This window comes from Talpa europaea (assembly GCF_964194135.1).
Source record: "Talpa europaea genome assembly, chromosome: 8".
Classification (NCBI taxonomy): domain Eukaryota; kingdom Metazoa; phylum Chordata; class Mammalia; order Eulipotyphla; family Talpidae; genus Talpa; species Talpa europaea.
This window is the reverse complement of record NC_140075.1, coordinates 38,874,510-38,901,936: the sequence shown is the minus strand read 5'-3', so window position 1 is coordinate 38,901,936 and position 27,427 is coordinate 38,874,510. Positions and strand designations below refer to the sequence as shown.

Genomic DNA, 27,427 nt, shown 5'->3' with positions numbered 1-27,427 from the left:
TTTCTCTCTTATTTTGATCTCTTTATTTTCCAGAGAAATTTCTGGTTTACTGATAACATTCAGTCTTTCAGTACCATTTACAAAATTTTTCATTTTGTGATATAGTTCAATGTACCCAAAATGCGCATAGTTTAAGTGTATTGTTAAATGAATTTTCATAATTATAGACACCATGTAATCATCATCCCTTTTAATGTTTACCTATTTTCCATCACTCTACAAAATTACTCCTGTTCCTTTTCATTCTACACCTCCAACCCTGTCCAATCAACCACTTGAATGAATTTTGCTTGTTCTTGTACATAATATAAATGGAACCATACATTATGTATTCTTTTGTATCTGGCTTTTCAGGTCATGTAATGTTTTTATCATTCATGCATATTGTTGTACTGTAGGGTAAATGAGTTAATTGGGTTTTTTATGCCACTAGCCTCTGTGATTATCATCTGTGGCCTTGATCATGTTACCGCAGAAGGTGTGTGGGCATGGGGCATGTGTGCCTGACTGTGGACACCTGCAGTGTGGGTGTGTGCACATGTGCAAGTGTGCACATCTATGCCTAGGAGGGAGGGGATAAAAAGGCAGTGTCACCCTGGGGGAGGGGAACTCAAGTTGCTCTCTCCCTGCTTTCTTGATTCCCCTGCTTATTATTAAAACCTGTGGAGATGATGCCAAGGGCTCCAATGTTCTCTTTTAAACTGTTAGAACTAATGGTGAACCCACCCAGCCTGGGATAGTTGCATAACATATATCAATCATAGTTTATTCCTTCTTTCATCACTAAGTAACATTCCAGTATGTGCTCTACCACGATTTTCTCCACCGTCCTCTGTTGATGTGAAACAGTGGTGTTGTTTCTGACTTTGGGCTATTATGAGTAAAGCTGCCACAAAATTTTTATGTCTTGAAAATTTTTTTTAAAGATTTATTTATTTATTTATACAAGCACTGGGTATAGTCAGAAGTGCGGGAGGGTGAGAGAATTCACCGAGCCAGAGCTGGGAGCAGAGCAGGCAGACTGACGAAGTACACTGCTGAGGGGAGCAGCGGGTGGCAGGAGAGGTCTGCGTGCCATGTGGGACCCTCCTCTGGTGGCCAGGGAGCAGCCGGGGATCGAACCGGCGCTGCAGAGGCTGCGGGCAGCTTCGCAACCCAGCGCTCAACCGCTACGCCACCGAGGAGGCCTGTCTTGAAAATTTTTTAAACAAATTTGTTTTCAGTTAATACGTAGGAATTGGAATTGCCAGATCTCCGTTTAGGTATACATTTAACTTTCTAAGGAATTGTTGAACTATTTCTAAAGTGTTTGCGTCATCGTTTTGTGCCACGTTCAGCCTATAGAGATGCTAGAAATGCCTGGAGCACTCACCTACATCTGTGGTGGGACCCTGTAGACATTTGCCCCGTTGGACCCAATGTTGTGGCTGGTCTGGCCCTGGTGGTTCTTAGTACTTGCAAGGTGCCCTTCAGCAACAACCATAGGGAAACTTTGAAAAGACACTGTTTATAACTCACAGGTCCTGGAGGAAACACTGTCCACAATGGCCACATGGCGAGTTGGGAGGAATGGGAACAGAACATGAGCACAGGCCTGAGGTTCTGCTTTCAGTAGCGCCCAGGGTAGAGGGCCTAGCATTTTATGTGTTCATCCTTTATTGAAGAATTTATAATATCTTTTTAATTCTTAAAGTGTGGGAAAGGAAACAAGTTGCCAAATGGTGAGTTGTCTAAGTCAATCAGACATCTCAAACAAAGGAGACTTCAGCTGGGCCTTTTGGCTCTTCACCTGGTCCTGTAGGCAGTAAAGAGTTTGCTGAAGATGCTATCTTTGAAGTGGATGCCTGAGCCATCAAATCTAATGCCAGGCACTTATGCTGCCATTAATAAACCACCACATCTGGGCCTCCCCGGTGTTGCAGCAGGTTGAGCACAGTGCTGTGAAGCTGTCCACAGCCTCTGCAGTGCTGGTTCAATTTCCAGCTGGCCAGGGAGATTCCCACATGGTGCAGCAGACCTCTCCTGTCTCTCCCACTGCTCCCCTCGGCAGTGCTTTCAGTCCTTCTGCCTGTTCTGCTCCCTGCTCTGTCTCGGGTGAATTCTTTTCATCCTCCCGTGCCTCTGGCCTGTACCCCAGTGCTTGTATAAATAATAAACAAATCTTTAAAAAAAAAAAAACCCACCACATCTATCAGGTGCTTATACTACCATCATTTTACATTCCCACCAAACTTTGTTTTAAAACAAATTTCTTTCTTTATTCTTGAATATTGTTTTGCTGTGTGTAAAAATTTCTGGTGACAATTTTTTTGTCTCAGCACATTGAAGATAACACACTGTATTTGGTGGCTATTTCTGTTACTGAGTAGTGACAATCAGCCATCAATTCTAATTATGACTTGAAGGTAATCAATCTTTAAAGATACTGTCTTTCATGTTCTGCTGTAAAGGTGTGAATTTTAAAACACTTATATTGTTTGGGATGCATTGAGAGTCTTGAATCTGTAGAAGGTTGACTTATGTTGTCTCTAGATTTTTCTACACCAATTACTTCTCCACATTGTCTCTGACTCAGTTCCCCTCACATATTAGATCTTCATTGTTAGACATTTTCATTCTATTCTCTAATGTCTTTTAACAATTCTCTCATTTTTCTATTTCTTTGTCTTTCTAGAATATATTCTGGAATTTTCTCCCTAGTTCATTAATTTCTTCTCTAAGAATATCTACTCAGCAATTTTGATTTTTAATTTCTACAGTCTTTGAATGTTCAAGTATGCTTAACTTCATGCATCACTTTTATGTTTTAAAATCTATCAAATATTTGTATTTACTATTTTTGATAATTCTAAATCTAAAGGTTTTTGCAGAGCTTGTTCTCTTTTTGTTCTCACTGTATCTTCTTTATTGTGGTTTCTATGATTTTTTTCACTGTGAAATGAAATGACCATTTTATTTGGAACTTTATTTTAGGAATTTTGAGGCAAAAGCTTGTTTCTCCAGAAAGGTTTTGCATTTAGTCACTGTCCTAATGCAGGAACATATTAAATTAAATTTCCAGCCTGATTTTTGTGAAATTTTCAAGGTACATCTCTAGTCACTGAAAACACAAAGGTGTGGTCTCTGAGGAAACTGCAGCATAGTGGACGGGCAGACTTAAGAATGAACATTTTTCTGTAAGATGACAAGGGCTGCACTGTCGGATGCGTGGGGTCCCGTGGTACCCCACAATTAGGCATCTGATGGACCTGTCAGTTGGTGAATAGAAAAGGTCTGATTTGTAGAGCTGACACTTGATGGGGAGTGACCAAGTAATTAGATCGTGATTTTGTCATTCTGGGAACATTAGTCCCTCTCTGCATTGATATGTGTAGGGTAAGGTAAAAAATATCAGGCTTTTCTGCCCTCCCACCATCAGGATAGATGATGGATCCTTGCGGTTCTGAATGCATGCCTGATGGCTGGCACCTGGAGTAGGGTGTGGGTATAGGTAGATGGGATTCACCTGGGCTAAGACCGAGCTTTTAAGGGCAGCATCACGGGGACGCCAGCAGAACCACGAAAGGAGCAGGGGCCACCTGAGAATGCTGGAGAGCCCAGAAAGAGTGAAGACTTGCTGGGGCCTGGGAGGCCTCCCAGCCTCCCGGCCCCCCAGCACCCCTGCCTGCTGTGTACCTGGTAAATCTCAATAAAAGCCTGAAAAGCCACTGAGGACTCTAGGACTTCTTCATCCTGTCTGCATAGAATCATAGACATTCTGTACTGTGCCATTCCTGCCACTACAATATGTTTGTTTTGTAACCATCCCAGGACAGGTAGGTTCATCTTCAGTTCTCGCGGATGAAAAGATGATTTGGGAGGCTTAGGTAGATTTTTACATGCCTTTAATGCTAAATCAGGATACAGACCAGCTCTCTCAATATTTGTCTCCTCTCGTCTCTCCTATCACCTCAAAGTGATGCAGCCCTTATAGCCTCTAACCCCTAAGCACAGGTGTCACCATTTCCATGTGCACATGCCCCATGCTCTCTGGACCCAGGTGCCCATAATTACAGGTGCGGTGCGCGCACAAGACCACGGGGACTGGCCAAGGAGGCTAATGGCAGGATGAGAGGGGGAAAGTCTGATGCCTTCATTTACCCTACATTTGTTTCTTTTATTTTTTCTTTTGTATACTCCTTTGGGGCTGTTGTTTAAAATTCTTGTTTCTCTTCCTTTTAGGCCAGCTGATTTACCAAGTTCAATCACCTGATGAAGGAGCTCTAGTGACCGCTGCCAGAAATTTTGGGTTCATTTTTAAGTCTCGAACCCCAGAGACGATAACAATAGAAGAATTAGGAACACTGGTTACTTATCAATTGCTTGCCTTTTTGGATTTCAACTATATCAGAAAAAGGATGTCTGTCATAGGTACGGGTGGTAACTGAGATTATTTTCGATCTTTTGCTAGCACTATGGGTATCTTGACGCTTTCCGGGGATGATTTCACTCTTGGTTATGTGCTGAGAGTGGTGGTATTTTTGTATCTTTATGATATAACCTTATATAACCTTATATAACCTCAGCAATGTCACAATAAGCATAACACTATTTTAACCAGTCTAACATTGTTCTAAATGTTCTACATGATTTAATTTTCACGATAATCCTATCAGGACATATTACTTTTATGACCATTTTACAGATAATGAAATTGAGACACAGAGCCTGAGTAACTCTCCCAAGACCACTTAGCTTGAAGTGGAATGGCTGGGTTGCAAACCAGAAAGTCTGATTGCAGAATCCATTTGCCGAGTGACTCCCTGACTCTGGCTCCAGAAGAATTCCTGAATTGCTTGGCATGAGCTAGTTGTTGATACTGTTCTGTGACCATCATCATCTGCCTTCTCGTTGTCATCTGTGTGTTCTGTTCACCTACCTCCCTGATAGTGTCCAGCACCACATCAAATCCATTCTTTCTTAACTGTTCTTACCCTCAGTGCTGCTTCAACATCCTTTGCATTCTTTTTTTGTTTTTATTTATATATTTTTTACATCATTGTTCATTTTTAAACAATGTTTGCTTACACCCCACCTCCCAGGTATAGTCCCCATAGAATTTCCTTCCCCAATGCACCTGTGCACCATCACCTCAGTCCCCTGTGCTCCTCCCTCCCTCCCTCTAATCCCTCTCCCTCCTCCTCCCCTGCAAGCAAATTGCAGATAAAAATGCCTCTCATTCTTATTTTACTTTTCTTTTTTTTAAAGATTTTATTTATTTATTTGTTTATACAAGCACTGGGTACAGTCAGAAGCTCGGGAGGGTGAGAGAATTCACCAGAGCCAGAGTGGGGAGCAGAGCAGGCAGAAGGACCGAAGTACACTGCTGAGGGGAGCAGCAGGCGGCAGGAGAGGTCTGCGCGCCATGTGGGACCCTCCTCCGGTGGCTGGGGAGCAGCCGGGTATCGAACTGGCACTGCAGAGGCTGTGGGCAGCTTCACAACCCAGCGCTCAACCACTGTGCCACTGGGGAGGCCCATTTTACTTCTTTTCTAATCCTTGACACAGACATTCTAAACCGCCTTCCTCAAGTCCTCAACCCTGCAAGATCACTTCATTTTTTCAAAGCTAAATTCATCTCCTCTTGAAGAAAATAGCCTCAGAGATGCACATCATTGACTTATACTTTCCTCATCCTTATCCTTTATCCCCAAGTGATAGCTTTACTCACTCTCTTTTCTACCTCAGAGGAAAATTGCCCTTGTTCTGTTTCAAAATTGAAGTTTCTACCTTATCCCATACCCATTATCCCCTTTCTTGCTTGCTTCTCATGGCTTGTGCCTGTGATACCTTCTTCGCCTTCATCATAACACGAGCATGTTATCGGGCCCAGGTTAGAGCGTGTGCTACCCCAGGGGCCCCACTTTGCCTGCTTTCGTTGTCTTCAACTGCCCAGGGCCAAGCACAGAACTCTTCACACAGTAGATTTTCTACATGTCTTGTTAAACAAAATTTGACTTAACCCTTAGTAACTTGAAAATATCCTGCACATCAGATGAAATCAGATTCTACCGTAGAAAACAAGTGCGTGAACAAAATGGTAGGGATTTTGGTCTCTAACAACTGGAAATTAGCCCCAGGAGACTGATCGCAGCAGGTAAAAACCAGACATCATCTGCGGATGTTTATTTATTTTGGACAGAAGGCTGTGGGCAGTCGTCATCGGCGTCACTGAGGAGCACATGTGCTGCTCGGGGGTGGCCTCGTGTGTGTCAGCAGGTGTTATCAACTTACAGCTTCAGGGAAAGTGTTGCTGATGCTGAGCTGGCCCAGACAGTCTTCTTTGCTTTGAGGGTGTTGACAAAAGCCTGAGATTGCTACACAGGGAAACTTATGGCCTCCCCCCATGCTAGTCACCATTACAGGCTGTGGAGAAATTGCAGCCCAACCACAAACACTAGATGTTTGCCTTAATTGGTCCCAGATGAGGAAAGGTAATGCACCACCACAGAAGGCATGGAGGCTTGTGGGCTTTTTTCTGGCTCTGTTTGGTTTTTAATTAGCAGGAATTTGAAAGAGGGACTCCATTAAGGCAAAAAAAAAAAAAGTTTCTGTTAGACAAAAACTTGTCTAACAAGGCAAAAAACAACCTTGTTCTCATGATTGTCACATGGTTTGGTCTGTGGGGACAACACCCTGATGTGAAGACTCAGACATTTGCTGCTACTGCTATTGCTGCTACTGCTGCTTTTCCTTCTTCTTCCCTTTTTTTTTGGTTTGACTCTCAGTTACTGAATCATGAATGTATAGTTTTAACACCAATATTACTTGATTCTGAGGCACACAAGCCTCCATGCCTTCTGATTTAATTAAAAGATAGCTAAATAAAAATAGATTTCTTTTTTAATTTTATATGTATTTTACATCATTTTTCCTTTTTGTACAATGCATGCTTTCTCCTCTCACATGTAGTCCCCATAGAATTTCCACTACCAATTCATCCATGCACCATCACCATAGTTCCTTGTGCTCTTCCCGCCCATGTTTTGATCCCTCTCCTTCCCCCTCCCTGCAGGATATCTCTGATTGATAGTTATCTGTTAATTTTGTGTTTTAATTTATTGTAATTATTTTTTCCTGATCTCTTATTTGTTTCCCCTACATTCCTCCTATAAGTGAAACCATCCTGTATTTTTCTTTTTCTTTCTGGCTTGTTTCACTGAACATACTCCCTTCTAGCTTCATCCATGTTGCTGTGAATGGCATGTATTACTGAGTAATAGTCCATTGTGTGTATATACCACATCTTCTTGATCCAGTTACCTAAAATATAGATTTCTTATAAAGAACTTTTTCAGAGGGTATGGAATCTGCTCTATTGATAAACATAAATCTCATGGTTTTATAGGACCAATTATACCAATTCTGAAAATAAAAATAGCTATAAAATTCAAAGATAACTAATAAGAGAGGCAAGTGGCAGATAACCATTACAGAAGAATAAATTACAATAGTTCTTGGAAAAGCCCTTATAAGAACTTTAAATAAGGGCATATATGAATAGCCACTCAACAAATATGGCAAATGTTGCTATTACATTTACTCTTACAGCATAAACCTGGAGGTCATATGTACCTACAAGCCACTTGTGAGATTTTGGCCCTCTTTATTTCACAAAATCCTCACTGCTGCTTTCAATGCATTTTGCATTGATAATTCAACTCAAGAAACAAATATTTATTAGATCCTTAATCAAAATAGATTGTTTTCTCAATAATATGACAAGTAAAATTATAAATGTGCCTTTTTTCCTTTTCTGATGGCTGATTTATGAAACAGAATCATCAGATTTTGTGTGTAGGAAGCAATAGTACATATGTCTCTGAGCAAATTGGTATGTTTCATGTATTCAGTCATATCAGAATCCATTTAAAGTAATATCAGTAGTAAGTTTGTAAAAATCTTTCTAATTTATTAATAATCATTTGAAACTGTGATTATTCATTCCATAGAAAAAAGGAAATCATGTTTCTGTTCTCCCTACTGAAAATTATGTGTTATACATGCAATTTGCAGCAACATGGATGGCGTTGGAAGGGATCATGCTCAGCGAAATAAGCCAAAAAGAAAAAGAAAAATACTGGATGGTCTCACTCATAGCAGGAATCTAGAAAACTTAAATAAGGGACCAGGAAAATGAATATAAGAAAGTGAAAATCAAAATCAACAAAAAACTATGAACCAGAGACACTTTTTGGGGGGTGGGTGGCGGGAGGGGAGGGATTGGGGTCAGAATGGGGCATTTGCAATTTGCAATTGTATGGGGGAATATAAAAATAAAATTTATTATTTAAATTAAAAAAAAAAGAAAATTATGTGTTATAATACTGTTCTCATAGAAAGTGGCAATCAATGAATATGCAACCAAAAAAGGTTAAGAATGAGTGTAAGGTTGTTACGGAAAAAATCCTGGTATTTTTCTGTAGAAAAAAAAAGGTTCATCTTTACTGGACCAAAAAATCATAAAGCTGGAAAGGACTTTAGAAGCTTGATTGAGTAAGCAATCCTTTCACTTGTAATTCCTCCTTTCAAATATAGAAACTGAGATGACGAGATGGCAAGGGATTTGTGGTTCTCAGTGTGTGCCCTATGGAACCCTAGGAAATCTTGAGAGATTTTCAGAGGACAAAAACTTCACAAGGAAAAAAATATTTTCGTAATAATACTACTTTTTTTGTCTTTTTCATTTTCTTCTCACCAGTATACTGTGGAATTTTACAAAAGCCACATAACATGTGATATAACAACATGTTGAATGTAATAAATAGATAGGAAAGTCCAATTTTCTCTATTAAGCCAGACATTGAAAAGATCCATAATTCGAGGGCAAAACATGTGCGAATTGGTGTCCTAACTTAGACATAAAACTAGTCATAGAAAAATCATACTGGCAAATGTAGGATATACATACATTGCTTTTATAGTTGTGGTGATGGAAGGGAGAAAATGTGAGGGGGGATTATTAAATTGGATTTTTATAAGGGAAAAGCAAGAGAAAGCCTTTTCCCCTAGGAGTGAATGAACCTGTTCTTATTCCCCAATGGGCAAGTAAAGTTAGAGGACAAGAAAAGTCTATAGGAGTTCTGGCAAGTAGGAAATCTTACCAAGGATCTTAGAAGAGAGGACAGCCCTAGAGAAGCTCCAAAAAACTGACGTTTCCAGGGTACATTGGATCTATTCAAGCCGGGAAGAAACTAGAATAGGTTAAGTGTTGAATAAGCGTAATTATAGTTTAGAAGGGAAAGTAAATTGTTATACTTTGATACTGTATTTCTTTAAATCCAGCTCTAGATTGTGTGTGCTATTAAATTAATAATAATCAGTATTTATGCTCACCTATTTTGAGGCACTTGATATTTAAAGAAAAGGTATATGTAAGTGGAAATCTGTAATAATCTCTGATTCAGTTGATAAAACCTTTGAGGGTCAGAGTATTCAGACCATGAAGTATGACCCAGATAGTCATCTTAAATTTTAGGTAGTTCCTGTTACATTTTATCAGTTCTACTAAGACAGACTTCCAGTGGGAAGAAGGTGGACATTTTAATTTAAAAAACCTCTATGAAGTGTACTTGTCCCCCAGATTGTGACCCAAGAGTGAATCAGTAGGAATAGATGAACTTTTCTAAGAAGTAAAAGGGTAAGAAATATGTCTGCAAGGCTGAGAACTAATGCATAAACCATGGCTTCGAATGCCTAGAAGTCCATATAAACATCTTCTGACATACAACAGTTGGACTGACATTCATGCAGTTGGACTTGAACTTCACACCAGGAGACAGGCAAATTCTCTTCTCAATATAGAAGTCTTAATTTAAATCTATCAAAATTTCGGAAATGGCAGGCAAGAAAAATAAAAAAGTCATACTGATCAAAATGAAAATACTTGTTTGTGAGTTGGGGAAATTAAAGGAGTCTAATAAATCAAAGATTTCTAAGTTAAGAAAACAGGAATAAAGCCAAATGACTTAGGTAGTGAACTTCCAGCAAAAGGCATGATGATTTTACTACTGGTTAAAGCTTTATGCTCTTTTCCAGACTGCCTGGTTGGAGTGCTGTGAGTATCTGGTTTTGATGGATCTCTTTGATTACACTCTATTTTTCAAACATTTTTTTCTTTTTCAGTTCGAAATCCAGAAGGACAGATAAAACTTTATTCCAAGGGAGCAGATACTATTCTGTTTGAAAAACTTCATCCATCCAATGAGGATCTTCTGACTTTGACATCAGATCATCTCAGTGTAAGTGCCTCTCTCTCGCAAGGTTAGCAGAGTGGCTCTTTGGTCACTTCCTATGGTTTGTCTTATTTCAAAAGTAGCAGCTAAATGATCCGACTTCTAAAATGGAAAGCATTTAATGGCTGGAAACTGGCACAGGAACCCCCTTCTCCTGCCCTGTGAGAAGCGTGGTCAGTGGAGTTGCAGGAGGATTAATGGCATCTGAGAAGTAGCCTCTGAGTGTGGGTTCCCCAAATTCACTCAGGAGAAGGCTCAGGACACCTACAGCGAGATACTCTAACTCTCCTGCAGTTTGGTGCTGCTCCCCTAGGGAGACTGGTTCTAGAAAGAGGAGCAGGAGAGTTGCTTTCCTTTAGCAACTCTGACATGTTAGACATATCTTCCTGATATGTCTAACACCAATGGAATCTCTTTTTGATTACTCCCAAGGACTAGCTTAAGGTTGTGGTTAGGTGTTGAGGGGAAAATTATTTCTGTAGTCAATTTTCTCCTGCAAGGATCCTATATTTCAGGTAGTAGATCATAATGCATCACTTACTTTCCCAAGCTGAAGCTATCAAAACCATACGTTCTAATACTATGCATATTTTCCAGAAGCTTTCGAAAGGGACTAGGGTTGATTTTTCACACTTTTTTTTAAAGTATAAGGGTCTATGAATTAATATCAGCAATTTCTGGTTTATATCTGAGAATTAGGTATTTCTCTACCATTTGTTTGATGTTCTATTTAATCCAACATGAATTGGAGGTATAGCAAACCTGTTCTTTAAAAATCATCGAGGAGTCATGTTCTCTTCAAGCACTATATTTAATACAAAACATTCCCTGACTCCTTAAAAAATAAATAAAATAAAAAAATTGCCTGACTTTAAGTTTAAAGAATGACAGTTCAGTAATACTGGGTTACACACATAGCTATTGTTTTTGTCTTTCCAATTGAGCATTCTTGATTTTCTTTTAATCTCTTCCAGAAGGTCGGCATGGTCTTTTAAATTTTTTTTTTATGTAAACAACATTAGAATCATAAGTATCTGATTTTTACCACTGCCTCACACCAAGGCCTTGGATAGTCATACATTGTCCTTTCATGCTGAAATATGAATTTGGTCTTTTCACATTTCTATGCAAAATAATTTTTTTCTTTTTTTTTTTTAGGTAACAACAATTTTGCTCTTGCTTTATTTGTTTTATTCATTTTGGCTTCTAAATTCTGAGGTTTTAAATTTATATTCAATTATTGATTTTGAATTGTTTAATGATAGGAAATAACCTTGCTCAAATACTCATTTAGCACTAAACTTGTATTTCATGCACTAATTAAATAACTGAAATCATCTGTCCCCTTTTGTAATGTAGTTTTAGAGTTGATTCACTGCAGTGCAGAACAGAGAAAAGCATTGGTAATGCCCAGTGGGCTTGTGACTTAAAGGCAAATAAGTGTTTTTGCAAATTAAGAGGACAAAAGATCATTACAAGACAGTAACCAGATTTTCAGATCAGCAGGGGACCCAGTGGGGATCTTGGAAGGCAGGGCCTGTAACATGTGATTGCAATAACCAAAGTACTACCAACTGCCTGCAGGATAAATATAAATTTAAATATTTTTTTTCTCATGTTCTCTCTAAATCACATAATCGCAATATCCACTGCCCTTCATTTACCTAGTTAGTGTGTGTCATGGTTTGACTTGTGCCTGATCACAAACCTCTGTCTTTGCCATAAGCCAAAACATAACAGAGAAGAGAGTGCTCTATGGCAATACCCAAAGCAGCAGAAATGACTGTTAAAATGCTTGCATTGTCCAGGCCCGTGAAAGGACTACTGGGGTCCTAGGTGAAGTGGAGCGTTTTAGTAGTTCCCCAAAGCAATCTACATATGCGACTGTGGGTAGTGTGAGACACCTAGCAACTACCAGTCTCCTGTTAAATTTATTTTTTCTTACTGTAAGGGTAAAGCACCAGAGGTATTATTAAAATGATCCGTTTATGGAGACATGAAAGGGAAAGTATAGTTCTCTGATTCACTTGACTAGTTATTAAATGCTAATGCCACAGAAAATAGTTGCTAAAAAAGAATATTACCCTGACTTGATGGTGTTCTTAAAATTTCAAACAGCTTTTATTATCAAAAGTTTCATATAGAAAAAAAATTTTCAAAGGATTCAGAATGACAAAAAGCCATCTCTGCTTCTAGTTCTGTGTCCCAGAAGCAAACATTATTATTAGCTTTCTGATATTTCTCATTCCCTCCCCCTAGAGATGACTACTATAACCTTAATTCAAATATTTAAACCTCCATTACCTGACTAACAACTAATTCATCCATTACTGACTTTTAACTTTTATTATGCAAATTTTCAAATGTGAACAGAATTAAGATTCCGTTAAATTTAGACACAGCTATATCATTAGTGGTAAGGCGACAAGGTTTGGGTGAGGTGTCATGCAATTCCTTGAGAGAGCCTCTTTCTTGCCTTTGATTTGAGAGCTAACTCCTCTGAGGATACTTTCCTCTTCACTAGAAACCAAAAGTCCCTCCTGTTGTTGCTAGGAGTACTTCCTCCAGGCAAAGTTTAGGTTGGGAACTAATATGTATTGTTTCAAACTGATACCTTAAGTTTGGGGAATCATGGTTACCTTTCAACTAGCATACTTCGGAAGGTATTTCAGCCATCTTTAGGGGGATGGCTAACTTCCCTAAATGTTTTAACCCCATAGAAATAAACTGCCAAATATTCCCAGGGAATTAAAGAGTTGGAGGCCCAGTAAGTGCTCTTGGGACAAAAACGATCTGAGTGAAAAACTTCTTATTCAATATTGTTGTTATTGTTTTGTATTTATTGTTTTGCGGTGGTTCCTAAGTCTATGTCTGCTTTGGCAGGAGTTTGCAGGGGAAGGCCTTCGAACCTTGGCCATCGCATACAGAGATCTGGATGACAAGTACTTTAAAGAGTGGCATAAAATGCTGGAAGATGCAAGTGCTGCCACAGATGAGAGGGATGCACAGATAGCTGGGCTGTATGAAGAAATTGAAAGGGATTTGATGGTATGAATTTGGAAGTATGATGGTTTGTGTTTATAGAAGGATATTATGTGTTTAGAGATCTAGCGTAGGAAAAATTCATTGGCTAAACCATCTTGCTCACAGCAGCTGTTACTTTTTCAAACACTGAATCATGCTTTATGTGCTGGCTTTGAGTTTGCCATGTATGGTCCTAGAAAGACCAGAGAATAATTTTCATTAGCAGTTGCTTATGCAATCGGCAGTTCCCTCAGGCACAGAAGATAATGGACTCCCTATTCTTTTTCAATGTCTGGTATGTTCTCGATGTTATGCTTTACTTTTTTTCTCCCTGCTTTGTGATCCACCTTTTTTTAGAACAGGGAAACTTGCCATAAAGAGTAAGCTATAGCTCTAAACCATCCTAAGTCCATGAAATTCTGGTGATATCTATGCTGTCCAGAGTATGACTTATTCTAGAAACCATTCTTCCCTGAGGCCCCAATAGCCACTGTGCTAGACTATCTTGTGGTTCCACAGCTTGTCTCATTTATCTTTGGGTGAAATATTGTGCAAGTACTTTTTTTTTTTTTTTAGTTTATGGCATCTGCTGGCTAGTTTAGGAAAATAGCTCTATCATTTTGTGATCCTGATTACAGAAATGAGGGCTTTCCTTCTTGTTTTCTGAGCCTTTCAGACCTTTCGTATAAATTCTGACTTCCAGGATTGCCATTAATTTGTGTGCCCATCAATTGGCTTGACTTAGGACTCTTCTCTTGGGTCCTTTCCTTACCCTGTTGTGCACACAATAGTTTACTGGCAAATTAATGTGTCCTAACATATCTTTTATTCATATTTCTTGATCTCTAAACTCTGTGATTGAAAGCCATAGATGCTATTTGCATGCATTAACATAAGGTATTCTCTATTTTTCAATGAAGCTACTAGGTGCCACTGCTGTTGAAGATAAGTTACAAGAGGGTGTTATTGAAACAGTTACAAGTTTATCACTAGCCAATATTAAGATCTGGGTCCTCACAGGAGACAAACAAGGTAATTTAAAAATGAATGACAACGATATTTTGAAAAGGGGTGATAATTTCTATGGTAAAATTTTATTAACCAGAAAGCTTAATTAATTAGATATTTTCCCAGTGCCTCACACAGGAGAGTTGAATTATATAAAAAGGAAAGCTAATATATTATAAGAATTTACAATTTAAAAGCAAACAAAAGCTAACAAAATAACTTCTATAGTATACTCGGGGGTCAATTGAATTTCAACTCAGTTGCCTCTTAAACATAATATAATAGTTACCCCTATGGAGACAACAGTGATGTTTGAAATGGTTAGCCATTGGTTTGTACAAGCACAGCGCCTAATCAGAACAGAGGCACAGGACTGAAGCAGGATGGTGGCCTACATCTTAATTTCTTGATGGTAGGGAAGTTTGAGAATCTTAGAGGAAGAATCAGTGTTTAAGGTAGGCTTTCGGGAGGCTCGGGGAAACCAGCTATTTATCAACTGATTTGGAAATATTTTGATATTTCAACTACCACACCAGCTGCACCAGTGCAACTTGACTACTGCCCATCTGTGGTACAATGAGAGCTGACCCACTTTCAGGCATGACAAAATGCCAAGTTATCAGACAGATACACTGTCTCTGAATACTGTTCAAAATACACTGTTTCCTAAGAAAGAAAAGGGGGTCGGTACATTTTGGATCTAGTGCTAGAAGAAATGGTTAAAACCAAGAGGATTTTATGCTTGGTTATCAGTAAACCAGTTGACTGGCATGCATATGTCTTTAAAATTCTATGTACCTCTTACATATTTTTTGGAACCTTGGAGGATTTTCAGATCTGATTAATTAGTTCTCTACATATTCACCCAACTCAGTGGTTATAAAAAATAAATAATAGGGAGTTGAACACAGTGGTATGTTATTAAATAGAGATTTTCTAGAGTTTGATGCTGGTCAGTGGCTATACTTATTCAATTAGTTAAGAATATCCACAAGTTTACTGTTATTTAACTTTAACTTCTGTGGTTCATACAAAGGACATCCTGAGATTTTAACAATTTTCTTCCAAAAATCTAATTACTCTGTATAATTAGCTAGAATCTAATGACTTAATAGAATTAGAATTAAATGGATACTGGAAATGGAAATGTTACCTAACAAACCTCGAATACATTTCTGTACAATTTGAGGAAGGAACGACCAACATCATGTAATTCTCTATCTCTAGAGGAGCAATATCCCTGGATGGTTTTTGAGGTGATAGTCAAATTTCAAATTTCTTTTCATTTAATGGGAAAATGGCAAAGCTGCATGTGGGAGAACTATAAAAACTTTATAAGAGCATTTTGTGAGTTTTCTTTCAATTTGCCTACTATATCAAAATTGAATAGTAGCTCAATTTGGTATTTTATCTCTCCTAAGGCACTATTTGGGATTTCTGGTAAAATGATTTTTATTTATACATTTTACCTAATAGAATTAGAATTAAAGATGTTAGGGTAAGTTTATAAGTACTGATTTTGGGACTCAAACAGGTTTTTTCAAAAACTAAGTAAAAAGGCTGAAGAGACAGAGATGTTGCTTTTTCTCTATGGATTTAACAAGTGGTGAATTTGATCATGGAACCTAGAGCTTCAAGTTTTATCACTCATTCATCATATTCTCTCTGACATTAAGGGTACCCATAGGTTCTAAGGAAATGTAACAGTAGCCTCAAAACTTTTATAGAAAAGGTACATATGCTATTAAGTGATGGTATAACTGATAGGGCGTTTATTTTGTATCAGAAACTGCCATCAACATTGGCTATGCCTGCAACATGCTGACTGATGACATGAATGCTGTATTCATTATAGCAGGGAACACAGCGGTGGAGGTCAGAGAAGAACTCACGTAAGTGTTAAAGGAAGGAGGTAAGCGTGAGAGGGAGGGAGGGAATAATGAAGATCAGGTAATTGAGACGATAGAAAGACACTGTGCATGTTTGTTAAACTATTCACTTTAGGACTAAGGTAAGTTTGTTGTCAGTGGTGAATCACTGTCTTTAGGTCTTCAACATTTCCCAAATATTTTTTTTTATTTTTATTTTTTTATAGAGGCATGTTTTATTTATTTATTTGTTTGTTTGTTTGTTTGTTTGTTTGTTTATACAAGCACTGGGTACAGTCAGAAACGCGGGAGGGTGAGAGAATTCACCAGAGCCAGAGCAGGGAGCAGAACAGGCAGAAGGACCGAAGTACACTGCTGAGGGGAGCAGCGGGCAGCAGGAGAGGTCTGCGCGCCATGTGGGACCCTCCTCTGGTGGCGGGGGAGCAGCCAGGGATCGAACTGGTGCTGCAGAGTCTGCGGGCAGCTTCGCAACCCAGCACTCAACCACTGTGCCACGGGGGAGGCCAACCCCAAATATTTTTTTAATGATAATTTTTTAAATTTTTTACATCATTGTTCATTTTTAAACAACATTTGCTTCCCTCCACTCCCCCAGGTGTAGTCCCCAGAGAGTTTCCTTCCCCAAGGCACCCGTGCACCATCACCTCAGTCCCCTGTGCTCCTCCCTCCCTCCCTCTGCTCTCTCTCCTTCCTCCCCCCCCTGCAGGATGCCTCAGGTTTATAATTGTCTGGTTTGCTTTGTTGTGTTTTGTACTGTTACTATTTTTTTACACTGATGTCTTATTTGATTCCCCTATATTCCTGCCGTAAGTGAAACCACCCGGTATTTTTCTTTTTCCTTCTATTTCCCAAATATTTTGAGAAAAGGATTTCAAAGCATTTACATTGAGTTCATCTTGAACATTATACATTGATAACTACCTGTTCATTCTTACATGGTGAAGTGTAATTAGTATTACTGAGAGAACTTGTTAAAAAATACCTATTCTTTGACTTCATTCTGTCCTTAAAAACTAAGCATCTCCAGGGGATGAGGCTTGGGGGGGCTTGTATTGTAATAAGCACTTAGATGAAGCTTATGATCAGATAAATTTGGAAGCCATATCTGTAGGAAATGGTATGTAAAGTTGGAATGGTGTCTCCACATTAAAGAAAATATATATTTTGACATATTTACTATTGAATCCAGATTTATGATGCTTATGAGAAATAGAATACTATGAAATTTGTGTAACTGATACATAGTACTAAAAAAATACATGTGCTAAAATTGGAGGTAAGAGTGGACAAACATTAAATTTAAACATTACATTTTGAAAAAAGTATTTAACATCTGTCAATTAGTTTTATCCCTTTTTGTTACTTCATTTGAAGAGCATTTTAAAGTACGTATAATTATTTTCTCCTGAGCTTTGAAAAATGCTGTTTTATATATTATTTTTAAAGGTGTATTTTTATTTATTGAGATAACACATATACCACTATATGATTCAGAGATGTAAAGATCACATCACACCCTTCAAGTGTATGTTACCACACCACACCCATAGTTCTCCACCACAGTCCATTTTATTTTTTTTTTTTTATTTTTTTTTTTTTAATAAATTTTATTGTTATATTCCCCATACAATTGCAGCCCCCCCATTCTGACCCCAATCCCTCCCCTCCCGCCCCCGCCCCCCTAAAAGTGTCTCTGGTTCATAGTTTTCTATTGATTTTGATTTTCACTTTCTTATAGTTATTCATTTTCCTGGTCCCTTATTTAAGTTTTCTAGATTCCTGCTATGAGTGAGACCATCCGGTATTTTTCTTTTTCTTTTTGGCTTATTTCGCTGAGCATGATCCCTTCCAGCGCCATCCATGTTGCTGCAAATTGCATGTGTTTATCTTTTTTGAATGCTGAGTAATATTCCATGGTATATATGTACCACATCTTCTTGATCCAGTCATCTATTTTTGGGCATTTGGGTTGTTTCCAAAGCTTAGCTATTGTAAACATTGCTGCTATAAACATAGGGGTGCAGGTGTTCTTTGGAATGGATGTTTCTGTGTCCTTTGGGTAAATAGCTAGGAGTGGAATTGCTGGATCATATGGAAGCTCTATGTTTAGTAGGTCCAGAAATCTCCACACAGCTCTCCACAGTGGTTGGACCAGTTTGCACTCCCACCAACAGTGCAGAAGAGTTCCTTTTTCTCCACACCCTCGCCAGCATTTGTTGTTGCTAGTTTTTTTAATATGTGCCATTCTCACTGGTGTAAGATGGTATCTCATGGTAGTTTTGATTTGCATTTCCCTGATGGCAAGTGATGTTGAACATTTTTTCATATGCCTGTTGGCCATTTGCATTTCCTCTTCAGAGAAGTTTCTTTTTAGCTCTTCTGCCCATTTTTTGACTGGATTATTTTCTTTGTTGTTGTTGAGTCTCATCAGCTCTTTGCAGATTTTTGTGATCAGTCCTTTATCATTAGTGTTGGGTGCAAAAATGTTCTCCCAGTTGGTGGGGTTTCTCTTTGTTTTTGTTATTGTCTCTTTTGCTGTGCAGAAGCTCTTTAATTTGATGTAGTCCCAGCTGTTTATCTTTGCCTTCACTATCACTGCTTTGGGTGATGTGTCTGTAAAGATGTCTTTGATGTGCAGATCACGTAGTGTTTTTCCTATATTTCCTTCTATATATTTTATGGTTTCAGGTCTTATGTCTAGTTCTTTAATCCATTTTGAGTTGATTTTTGTGTATGGTGTGAGGTAGTGGTCAAGCTTCATTCTTTTGCATGTAGCGACCCAGTTTTCCCAGCACCATTTATTGAACAAACTTTCTTTGCTCCAATGCATAGTCTTTGCTCCTTTGTCAAAGATTAGTTGACCATAAATCTGTGGGTTTATTTCTGGATTTTCTATTCGATTCCATTGGTCTGTATGTCTGTTCTTGTTCCAATACCATGCAGTTTTGATGATTATGGCTTTGTAGTATAGTTTGAAGTCTGGGAGTGTGATGCCTCCATTCCCTTCTTTTTTTTTCAGAAGAGCTTTGGCTATTCGGGGTTTTTTGTGATTCCATATGAATTTCATCAATAATTGTTCTATTTCTTTGAAGAATGACATTGAAATTTTGATTGGAATAGCATTTAATCTGTATATTGCTTTTGGAAGGATGGCCATTTTAATAATGTTTATTCTTCCAATCCATGAGCAGGGGATGTCTCTCCATTTCTTTGTGTCTTCTTCTATTTCTTTTAACAGTGTTTTATAGTTTTCTTTGTATAGGTCCTTTACCTCTTTTGTTAGATTTATTCCCAAATATTTGATTTTTTTTGTTTCAATAACAAAAGGGATGGTTTTTTTGATTTCTTCTTCTTCAGATTTATTGTTTGTGTATAGGAAGGCTACTGACTTTTGCATGTTGATTTTGTATCCTGCCACTTTACTGAACTGATTGATAAGTTGAATTAGCTTTTCTGTGGAGTTTTTGGGGTTCTCTATGTATAATATCATATCGTCTGCAAATAGTGATAGTTTGACTTCTTCTTTTCCTATTTGGATTCCTTGGATGTCTTTCTCTTGTCTTATTGCCCTGGCTAGGACTTCCAGTATTATATTGAAAAGCAGTGGTGAGAGTGGACATCCTTGTCTTGTTCCAGATCTTAATGGAATTGCTTTCAGCTTTTCACCATTGAGAATAATAATGGCTGTTGGCTTGTCATAGATGGCCTTTATGATGTTGAGGTATGTTCCTTGTATCCCAAGAATTTCAAGGGCTTTTATCATGAATGGGTGTTGCACTTTGTCGAAAGCTTTCTCAGCATCTATTGATATTATCATATGGTTTTTATATTTCTTTTTGTTGATGTGTTGGATAACGTTGATTGATTTTCGGATGTTAAACCATCCTTGTGCCCCTGGAATGAATCCTACTTGGTCGTGGTGAATTATCTTATGGATACATTGTTGGATTCTGATGGCTAAAATTTTATTGAGGATTTTTGCATCAGTGTTCATTAAGGAGATTGGCCTGTAGTTTTCCTTTTTTGTGTTGTCCTTGTTCGGTTTTGGTATTAGTGTAATGTTGGCTTCATAGAACGTGTTTGGTATTGTCCCTTCCTTCTCAATTTTTTGGAAGAGTTTGTGAAGGATAGGCACTAATTCGTCTCTGAATGTTTGGTAGAATTCATTTGTAAATCCATCAGGTCCTGGGCTTTTGTTTTTGGGGAGGTTTTTGATTACCATTTCAATTTCGCTAATTGTAATTGGTCTGTTTAGGTGTTCTATTTCTTCTTTATCTAGCTTTGGGTGATTGTAGAGTTGTAGGAATTTGTCCATCTCCTCTAGATTGTTGTACTTGTTTCCATATAACTTTTCATAGTAGTTATTAATTATTCTTTTGATTTCTGCTGTGTCCGTTGTGATTTTTCCTCTTTCATTTATTATCCTATTTATTTGTGCTTTCTCCCTTTTTGCCCTTGTGAGCCTGGCTAGGGGTTTATCTATTTTATTTATTTTTTCAAAGAACCAGCTCTTGGTTTCATTGATCTTTTGGATTGTTTTTTTAGTTTCGATTTCATTTATTTCTGCTTTGGTTTTTATTATTTCTTTTCTTCTACTGGTTTTGGGGTTTTTTTGTTGTTCTTTTTCTAGGTCTTTGAGCTTCGAGATTAGGTTGTTTCTTTGAGTTCTTTCTTGTTTGTTGATGTGAGCATCTATTGCTATATATTTTCCTCTTATTACTGCTTTTGCTGCATCCCATACATTTAGGAAATTGGTGTCCTCCTTGTCATTCAATTCGAAGAATTTTTTAATTTCTTCTTTTATCTCCTCGTTAGTCCAGTGGACTTCCAGTAGTGTGGGTTTCAATCTCCATGAGGTAGGAGAGTACCTTGCCTTCTTTTTATGGTTTATTTCTAGTTTGATGCCTTCATGGTCAGAAAAGAAGGTTGGTATGATTTCAATCTTGGTGTATCTGTTGATGTTTGTCTTGTGCCCCAGTATATGATCGATCCTAGAGAAAGATCCGTGTGCGCTTGAGAAAAATGTATACTCAGATTTTTTTGGGTTTAGTGTTCTATATATGTCTGTTAAGCCCAAGCACTCTAGATCCTTATTTAGAGCTTTAGTGTCTTTACTTATTTTTTGTCTTGTTGATCTATCCATTGTTGATAGTGGTGTGTTGAAATCTCCCACTACGTATGTGTTTTCTCTGATGTCTGTTTTTAGAGATGCCAATAGTTGTCTGATATATTTTGGTGCTCCTTCGTTTGGTGAATATATGTTAATGAGTGTTATTTCTTCTTGAAGTATTGTTCCCTTGATCATAATGTAATGACCACTGGGATCTCTTTTTATCTTTTTAAGTTTGAAATCTGTTTTATCTGATATGAGTATAGCTGTTCCTGCCTTCTTTTTTGGTCCATTTGCTTGTAGAATTGTTTTCCATCCTTTAACTTTGAGTCTATTTTTATCTTTTGCAGCTAAATGTGTTTCCTGGAGACAGCAGAAGGTTGGGTTTTGTTTCTTAATCCAGCCTGCAACTCTGTGTCTTTTTATTGGAGAGTTTAGTCCATTTACATTTAGAGTTAGTATTGATATGTTAGCATCTGTATTTGCCATTGTGTTTGTCTTTCCTTTGATTTTATTTATTTATTCTTTTAATAACTTTCTTTGGCCTTCTTTTGTTGTTATTCGTCCCTCTGAGGTTCTGGCTTTAGGACTCCTTGTAGTATTTTTTGGAGTGGGGGTTTAGTTTTAATGAAATTCCGGAGTTTCTGTTTGTCTGGGAAGGTCCATATTCTTTCTTCAAAGAGGAAGGAGAGCTTTGCAGGGTAGAGTATTCTTGGTTGGCATCTGTTTTCTTGGAGTCTGTTGACTATGTCCCTCCACTCTCTCCTTGCCCGTAGTGTTTCTTCAGAGAAGTCTGATGTCAGTCTGATTGGTTTCCCTTTGAATGTTATCTGTTTCTTCTCTCTTGCCAGCTTCATTATTTTTTCCTTGTCTTGGATTCTTGGGAGCTTTACTATTATGTGTCTTGCTGTATTTTTCCTTTCGTCATGGAAGTTTGGTGTTCTTCTTGCTTCTTGTATATCAATTTTCAGCTCCTTCTTCGCGTTTGGGAAGTTCTCTTCAATTATATCCATGAATATTTTCTCTGTTCCTACATCTCTCTCCTCTCCTTCTGGGATTCCTATAACTCTTATATTTCCTTTCCTCATGGAGTCAGATAGTTCCCGGAGTCTTTCTTCGGTCTTTTTCCTTCGTACTTCTCCTTCCTTTTCTGTTTTAGTTCTTTTTATTTCTGTGTCTTCAAGAGTACTTATTCGTTCTTCCATTTCATCTATTCTGCTTTCATTGCTTTTCCCAGAGTTCTTTAGCGTCTCCATTAATTCTTTGATCTCCTGCATTTCTTTTACTTCCCTCTTTAGGGACTCAATTTCATTCTTTTGGTCATTAATTATTTTCCCCTTATCATTGTTTTCCTTTATGACTTCAGTCAATTTTTTAATCACAGCAATTTTAAATTCTCTATCTGTAAGGTTCAGAAGTTCTTCCAAGTTACTGTCGTTGCAATCTGGTAGATGGTTTTCTTTTTGCGGTGTGCTATTTTGCTGAGGAGTTGCTGGGTTGCATGTGGCTTTTCTACTCCCTACTGCCTGTTTTCTAATTTGCCGTATTCCTTGTGACACTGTGTTGCTGGTACTGGCCGGCATCTTGGGTGACCTTCCCAGCTCACCACTGGCTCCTCTGGGGAACTTCTGCTGGGTTCACACAGTCTCCAGCAAAGAAAGGTCGCTGCTGCAAACGCCCGGTCTGCCCAGCGGTGGGTGCTGCTCCCCTCTGGGCTGGAACTGCAGGCTAGAAGGCGCCCGGCATGGGCAAGCCTCCCAGCTTACCTCTGTCTCCTCGGTGAGCCTTCTGCTGGGTTCACACAGTCTCCAGCAAGAAAGGTCGCTGCTGCAAAATGGCGATGTAGGAACGCGCTCCCCTGCACGCCCGGTCTGCCCCAGCGGTGGGTGCTGCTCCCCTCTGGGCTGGAACTGCAGGCTAGAAGGCGCCCGGCATGGGCAAGCCTCCCAGCTTACCTCTGTCTCCTCGGTGAGCCTTCTGATGGATTCACACAGTCTCCAGCAAGAAAGGTCGCGGTTGCAAAATGCCGGTGCAGGGGACGCGTTCCCCTGCACGCCCGGTCTGCCCCAGCGGTGGGTGCTGCTCCCCTCTGGGCTGGAACTGCAGGCTAGAAGGCGCCCGGCATGGGCAAGCCTCCCAGCTTACCTCTGTCTCCTCGGTGAGCCTTCTGCTGGGTTCACACAGTCTCCAGCAAGAAAGGTCGCTGCTGCAAAATGGCGATGCAGGAACGCGCTCCCCTGCACGCCCGGTCTGCCCTAGCGGTGGGTGCTGCTCCCCTCTGGGCTGGAACTGCAGGCTAGAAGGCGCCCGGCATGGGCAAGCCTCCCAGCTTACCTCTGTCTCCTCGGTGAGCCTTCTGATGGATTCACACAGTCTCCAGCAAGAAAGGTCGCGGTTGCAAAATGCCGGTGCAGGGGACGCGTTCCCCTGCACGCCCGGTCTGCCCCAGCGGTGGGTGCTGCTCCCCTCTGGGCTGGAACTGCAGGCTAGAAGGCGCCCGGCATGGGCAAGCCTCCCAGCTTACCTCTGTCTCCTCGGTGAGCCTTCTGCTGGGTTCACACAGTCTCCAGCAAGAAAGGTCGCTGCTGCAAAATGGCGATGCAGGAACGCGCTCCCCTGCACGCCCGGTCTGCCCTAGCGGTGGGTGCTGCTCCCCTCTGGGCTGGAACTGCAGGCTAGAAGGCGCCCGGCATGGGCAAGCCTCCCAGCTTAACCTCTGTCTCCTTGGTGAGCCTTCTGCTGGGTTCACACAGTCTCCAGCAAGAAAGGTCGCGGTTGCAAAATGCCGGTGCAGGGGACGCGTTCCCCTGCACGCCCGGTCTGCCCCAGCGGTGGGTGCTGCTCCCCTCTGGGCTGGAACTGCAGGCTAGAAGGCGCCCGGCATGGGCAAGCCTCCCAGCTTACCTCTGTCTCCTCGGTGAGCCTTCTGCTGGGTTCACACAGTCTCCAGCAAGAAAGGTCGTGGTTGCAAAATGCCGGTGCAGGGGACGCGCTCCCCTGCACACCCGGTCTGCCCCAGCGGTGGGTGCTGCTCTCCTCTGGGCTGGAACTGCAGGCTAGAAGGCGCCCGGCATGGGCAAGCCTCCCAGCTTACCTCTGTCTCCTCGGTGAGCCTTCTGCTGGGTTCACACAGTCTCCAGCAAGAAAGGTCGCTGCTGCAAAATGGCGATGTAGGAACGCGCTCCCCTGCACGCCCGGTCTGCCCAGCGGTGGGTGCTGCTCCCCTCTGGGCTAGAACTGCAGGCTAGAAGGCGCCCGGCATGGGCAAGCCTCCCAGCTTACCTCTGTCTCCTCGGTGAGCCTTCTGATGGATTCACACAGTCTCCAGCAAGAAAGGTCGCGGTTGCAAAATGCCGGTGCAGGGGACGCGTTCCCCTGCACGCCCGGTCTCCACCACAGTCCATTTTATAATAATTTTACTTGCAGATGCTTGCAGCAACTTCTCAAAACTCAATCCATTTTGGGTCTGGCCAGATTATTGACTTAGAGACACATTGTTTGCCATTTGCTACAGTCTGATAGAAGGTTTGTTAACCTTCTCTCAACATAGCAATGGAGTAAAATGGGCTTCTTCAATGTGTGTACATCACTAAACTTTGTCCCTGAACCTGTACTGTCAGCACCACCAATACTTGTAGATAAAATCTCCCAACTTCTACAATGGGTTACTTACTATAAAATATTTCTATATCTTGATGGTTAAAATCTATAACTAGAACCTGCATATGTCTTTGACAAAAATTGGGAATTTATAATATTATTATTTACAGAACTTTAATGATAGACCCATAGCACCTATTGGGAAATATGAATAATTGACTTAATAATTAATTTATTTAATTTAAGTTTTTAATTTGTGGAGGAAATCTTGTTTAAGGAAAATAGATGTGGGCAGATCTATGTTCAAAAGAACATGTTGCTAAATGCTTTGATACAGTGCCTTAGACACTGTTGTAAGCAGTATGCATGATGACCTCATTTTGTTCCCAACGCAAACCAGTAGTAGGAATTATCATTATCCTTGCTCTACAGAATAGGAGCTTGAGACACTGATGAGGTAATTTGTCCTGAGTTTCAAAGTTAGTGTTTCAGCTGGAATTTGAATCTAGTCAGTGTGGCTTCAGAACCTGTGTACAAAATTTCTTGTATGTTACTTTCTTAAACACACCTTGGATGTATTCTTATACCTTTTCAATAATTAATATAAAAAATGTAGTTGTTAAGGCATCTTACTGCCTTTCTTGAGGTCAGATGCCAGACTAGCAGCTATAGTAGAATAAATTTCAGGGTGAGAGAGCAGATGTAAGAGGAAGAGGATGGACTTTGTGTTCACTGGAGCTCAGTTGGATTCTGGGCTTTCTTTGTATTCACTGGTTGGTTGAATGACTTTTGATATACTGCTCAGCTCTTCACTTAGTTTCCTCAATAGGAAAATATGCAACTATATCCTATAAGTTATTTTATTTGGGGGATTAAATGAGACAAGAGCTTAGAGCTTTAGGGATGTTAAATGAACTTCCTTCTTGTTTCTCCCCCTCTCTAGTTTCTCCCTTTCCCTTACCTCTTTCCTTCAGTCAATGTTTCAGATCTTTCCACCACCAAGGACAGCTTTGTCAATAATTTCCCATAGTCTCTATGGAGCTTATCATTAAAATAATAATAATAATAATAACAACATTTCAGTAATGACTAATTAGATTTCCCAATTTTTATTTGGCAGAGACATAGTAGCTTTAGCCAGCATAATATAGCTGTTTTCTAAACCAGATTTAGATAGCCAGGTTTATATAATGATAATATATATATATGGTATTACAGCTAAAAGTAAAAGATAAAAAATAATTAGTGAGTCTATGCATTCTTATCATAGGGAAATCTACATTTTTCACTAACTGTAAGATATTGAAAGCAACATGCTAATCCCTATTACAACTTTTATGAACCCCCTTCCTCAGTTGGTTACATTGAATAAGTATATGTTAGGTTGATAAAACAGCACACACAAAGGCATAGGCTATAAAAGAAATCATGTTATATTCAGGAAAAAAACAAGCTGAGTTATAGCTAGAGTGTGTGATAGCACCAAGGGTAGGGGGGCAGCATTTTTCACAGATGAATTGTGACTGATGTGCAAAAGTGATGATCAGGGTGATGGATGTTCTGAAGGTGATGGATGGCTTCTAAGCAGAAGAGTGATATATCTATTATGCATTTTAGGAAAAACATTCTGCTGACAGGTGAGATGAAGTATATTTGATTGGAAAATGAATGGTAGGGGAGAATTCAGGAAGTTGTTGGAATATTCAGGTTTAGAGATAAAGAATGTTGAACTAAGGCAATGAGACTGTATCAGTGAGGACGGAAAGTGTGGGGTGAAATTGACAGCTATTCTGGAGGTCAAGTGGCTAGGATTCAGAATTTGATTGGATGTGAAGAGAAATAGATGCTTTCATTTCTATGTAGTTTGTCTGACATTCAGAGTCAAGGATAAATTCAGGCATGAGAGAAGAGAAATTTGTTAAATTTTATGAAGCTGAACCTGAACCCCCTTCCCACCGGATGACAAAACAACGAAACTAGGCACTTTTGGGTTAATTTAGCTCAAGTCTAGGCTTCACAGTTTTCTCACCCATTACTGATTCTCAGTATCCACCGTACTGGCATCTAGCTCCTCTCCCTGCTGTGTCCCTGACAGGTTTCTGGGCTGCTGACTTTGTTTCTTGACTGTCTTCCACACGCTCCTGGGGAGCATGGAAATGTGGCTGTGCTTTCTCAGGTGCTTTGTGCTAGAACACTTGTGTTCCCACCAACTGTCTCTGTACCTAAAATCCTTTTCCTTTACTACACTCTGTGTCATTGCACCTTAGTGGCAACTTTCTATACTCAGATTCCCAAAAACTTACCTGAGGATTCCATTACCCACATGACTTGTCCATCTACTACCGATCCAGGGTGAGGTTTGATGACTTGTCAGAGTTAGGGCTCAGGGGAAAAATTTCCCACCCCTCTGGGTTCTCCTGAAGCTGGAAGAAAAAAATTAATATCAGAGAGATTAGTAGGATAAAAAGCCCAAATTTAGTAACATACCTATGGAGAATTTACATGGCTATATATTTTAGGGC

The 27,427-nt window shown here is 39.7% G+C and overlaps 1 protein-coding gene across 1 annotated transcript in view; it reads left to right on the top strand.

The window, feature by feature from the left end:
- The window catches only part of LOC311175248 (putative phospholipid-transporting ATPase IM), a gene marked incomplete at both ends in the record, with an annotated part of 87,377 nt that overhangs the window by 1,655 nt on the left and 58,295 nt on the right, over positions 1-27,427 (top strand). Inside the window, 5 exons of the mRNA XM_084240153.1 lie at positions 4,222-4,410; positions 10,165-10,280; positions 13,158-13,322; positions 14,219-14,330; positions 16,093-16,198. Of these exons, the coding sequence (XP_084096279.1) occupies positions 4,222-4,410; positions 10,165-10,280; positions 13,158-13,322; positions 14,219-14,330; positions 16,093-16,198 (688 nt within the window). The remainder of the gene's footprint in view (positions 1-4,221; positions 4,411-10,164; positions 10,281-13,157; positions 13,323-14,218; positions 14,331-16,092; positions 16,199-27,427) is intronic.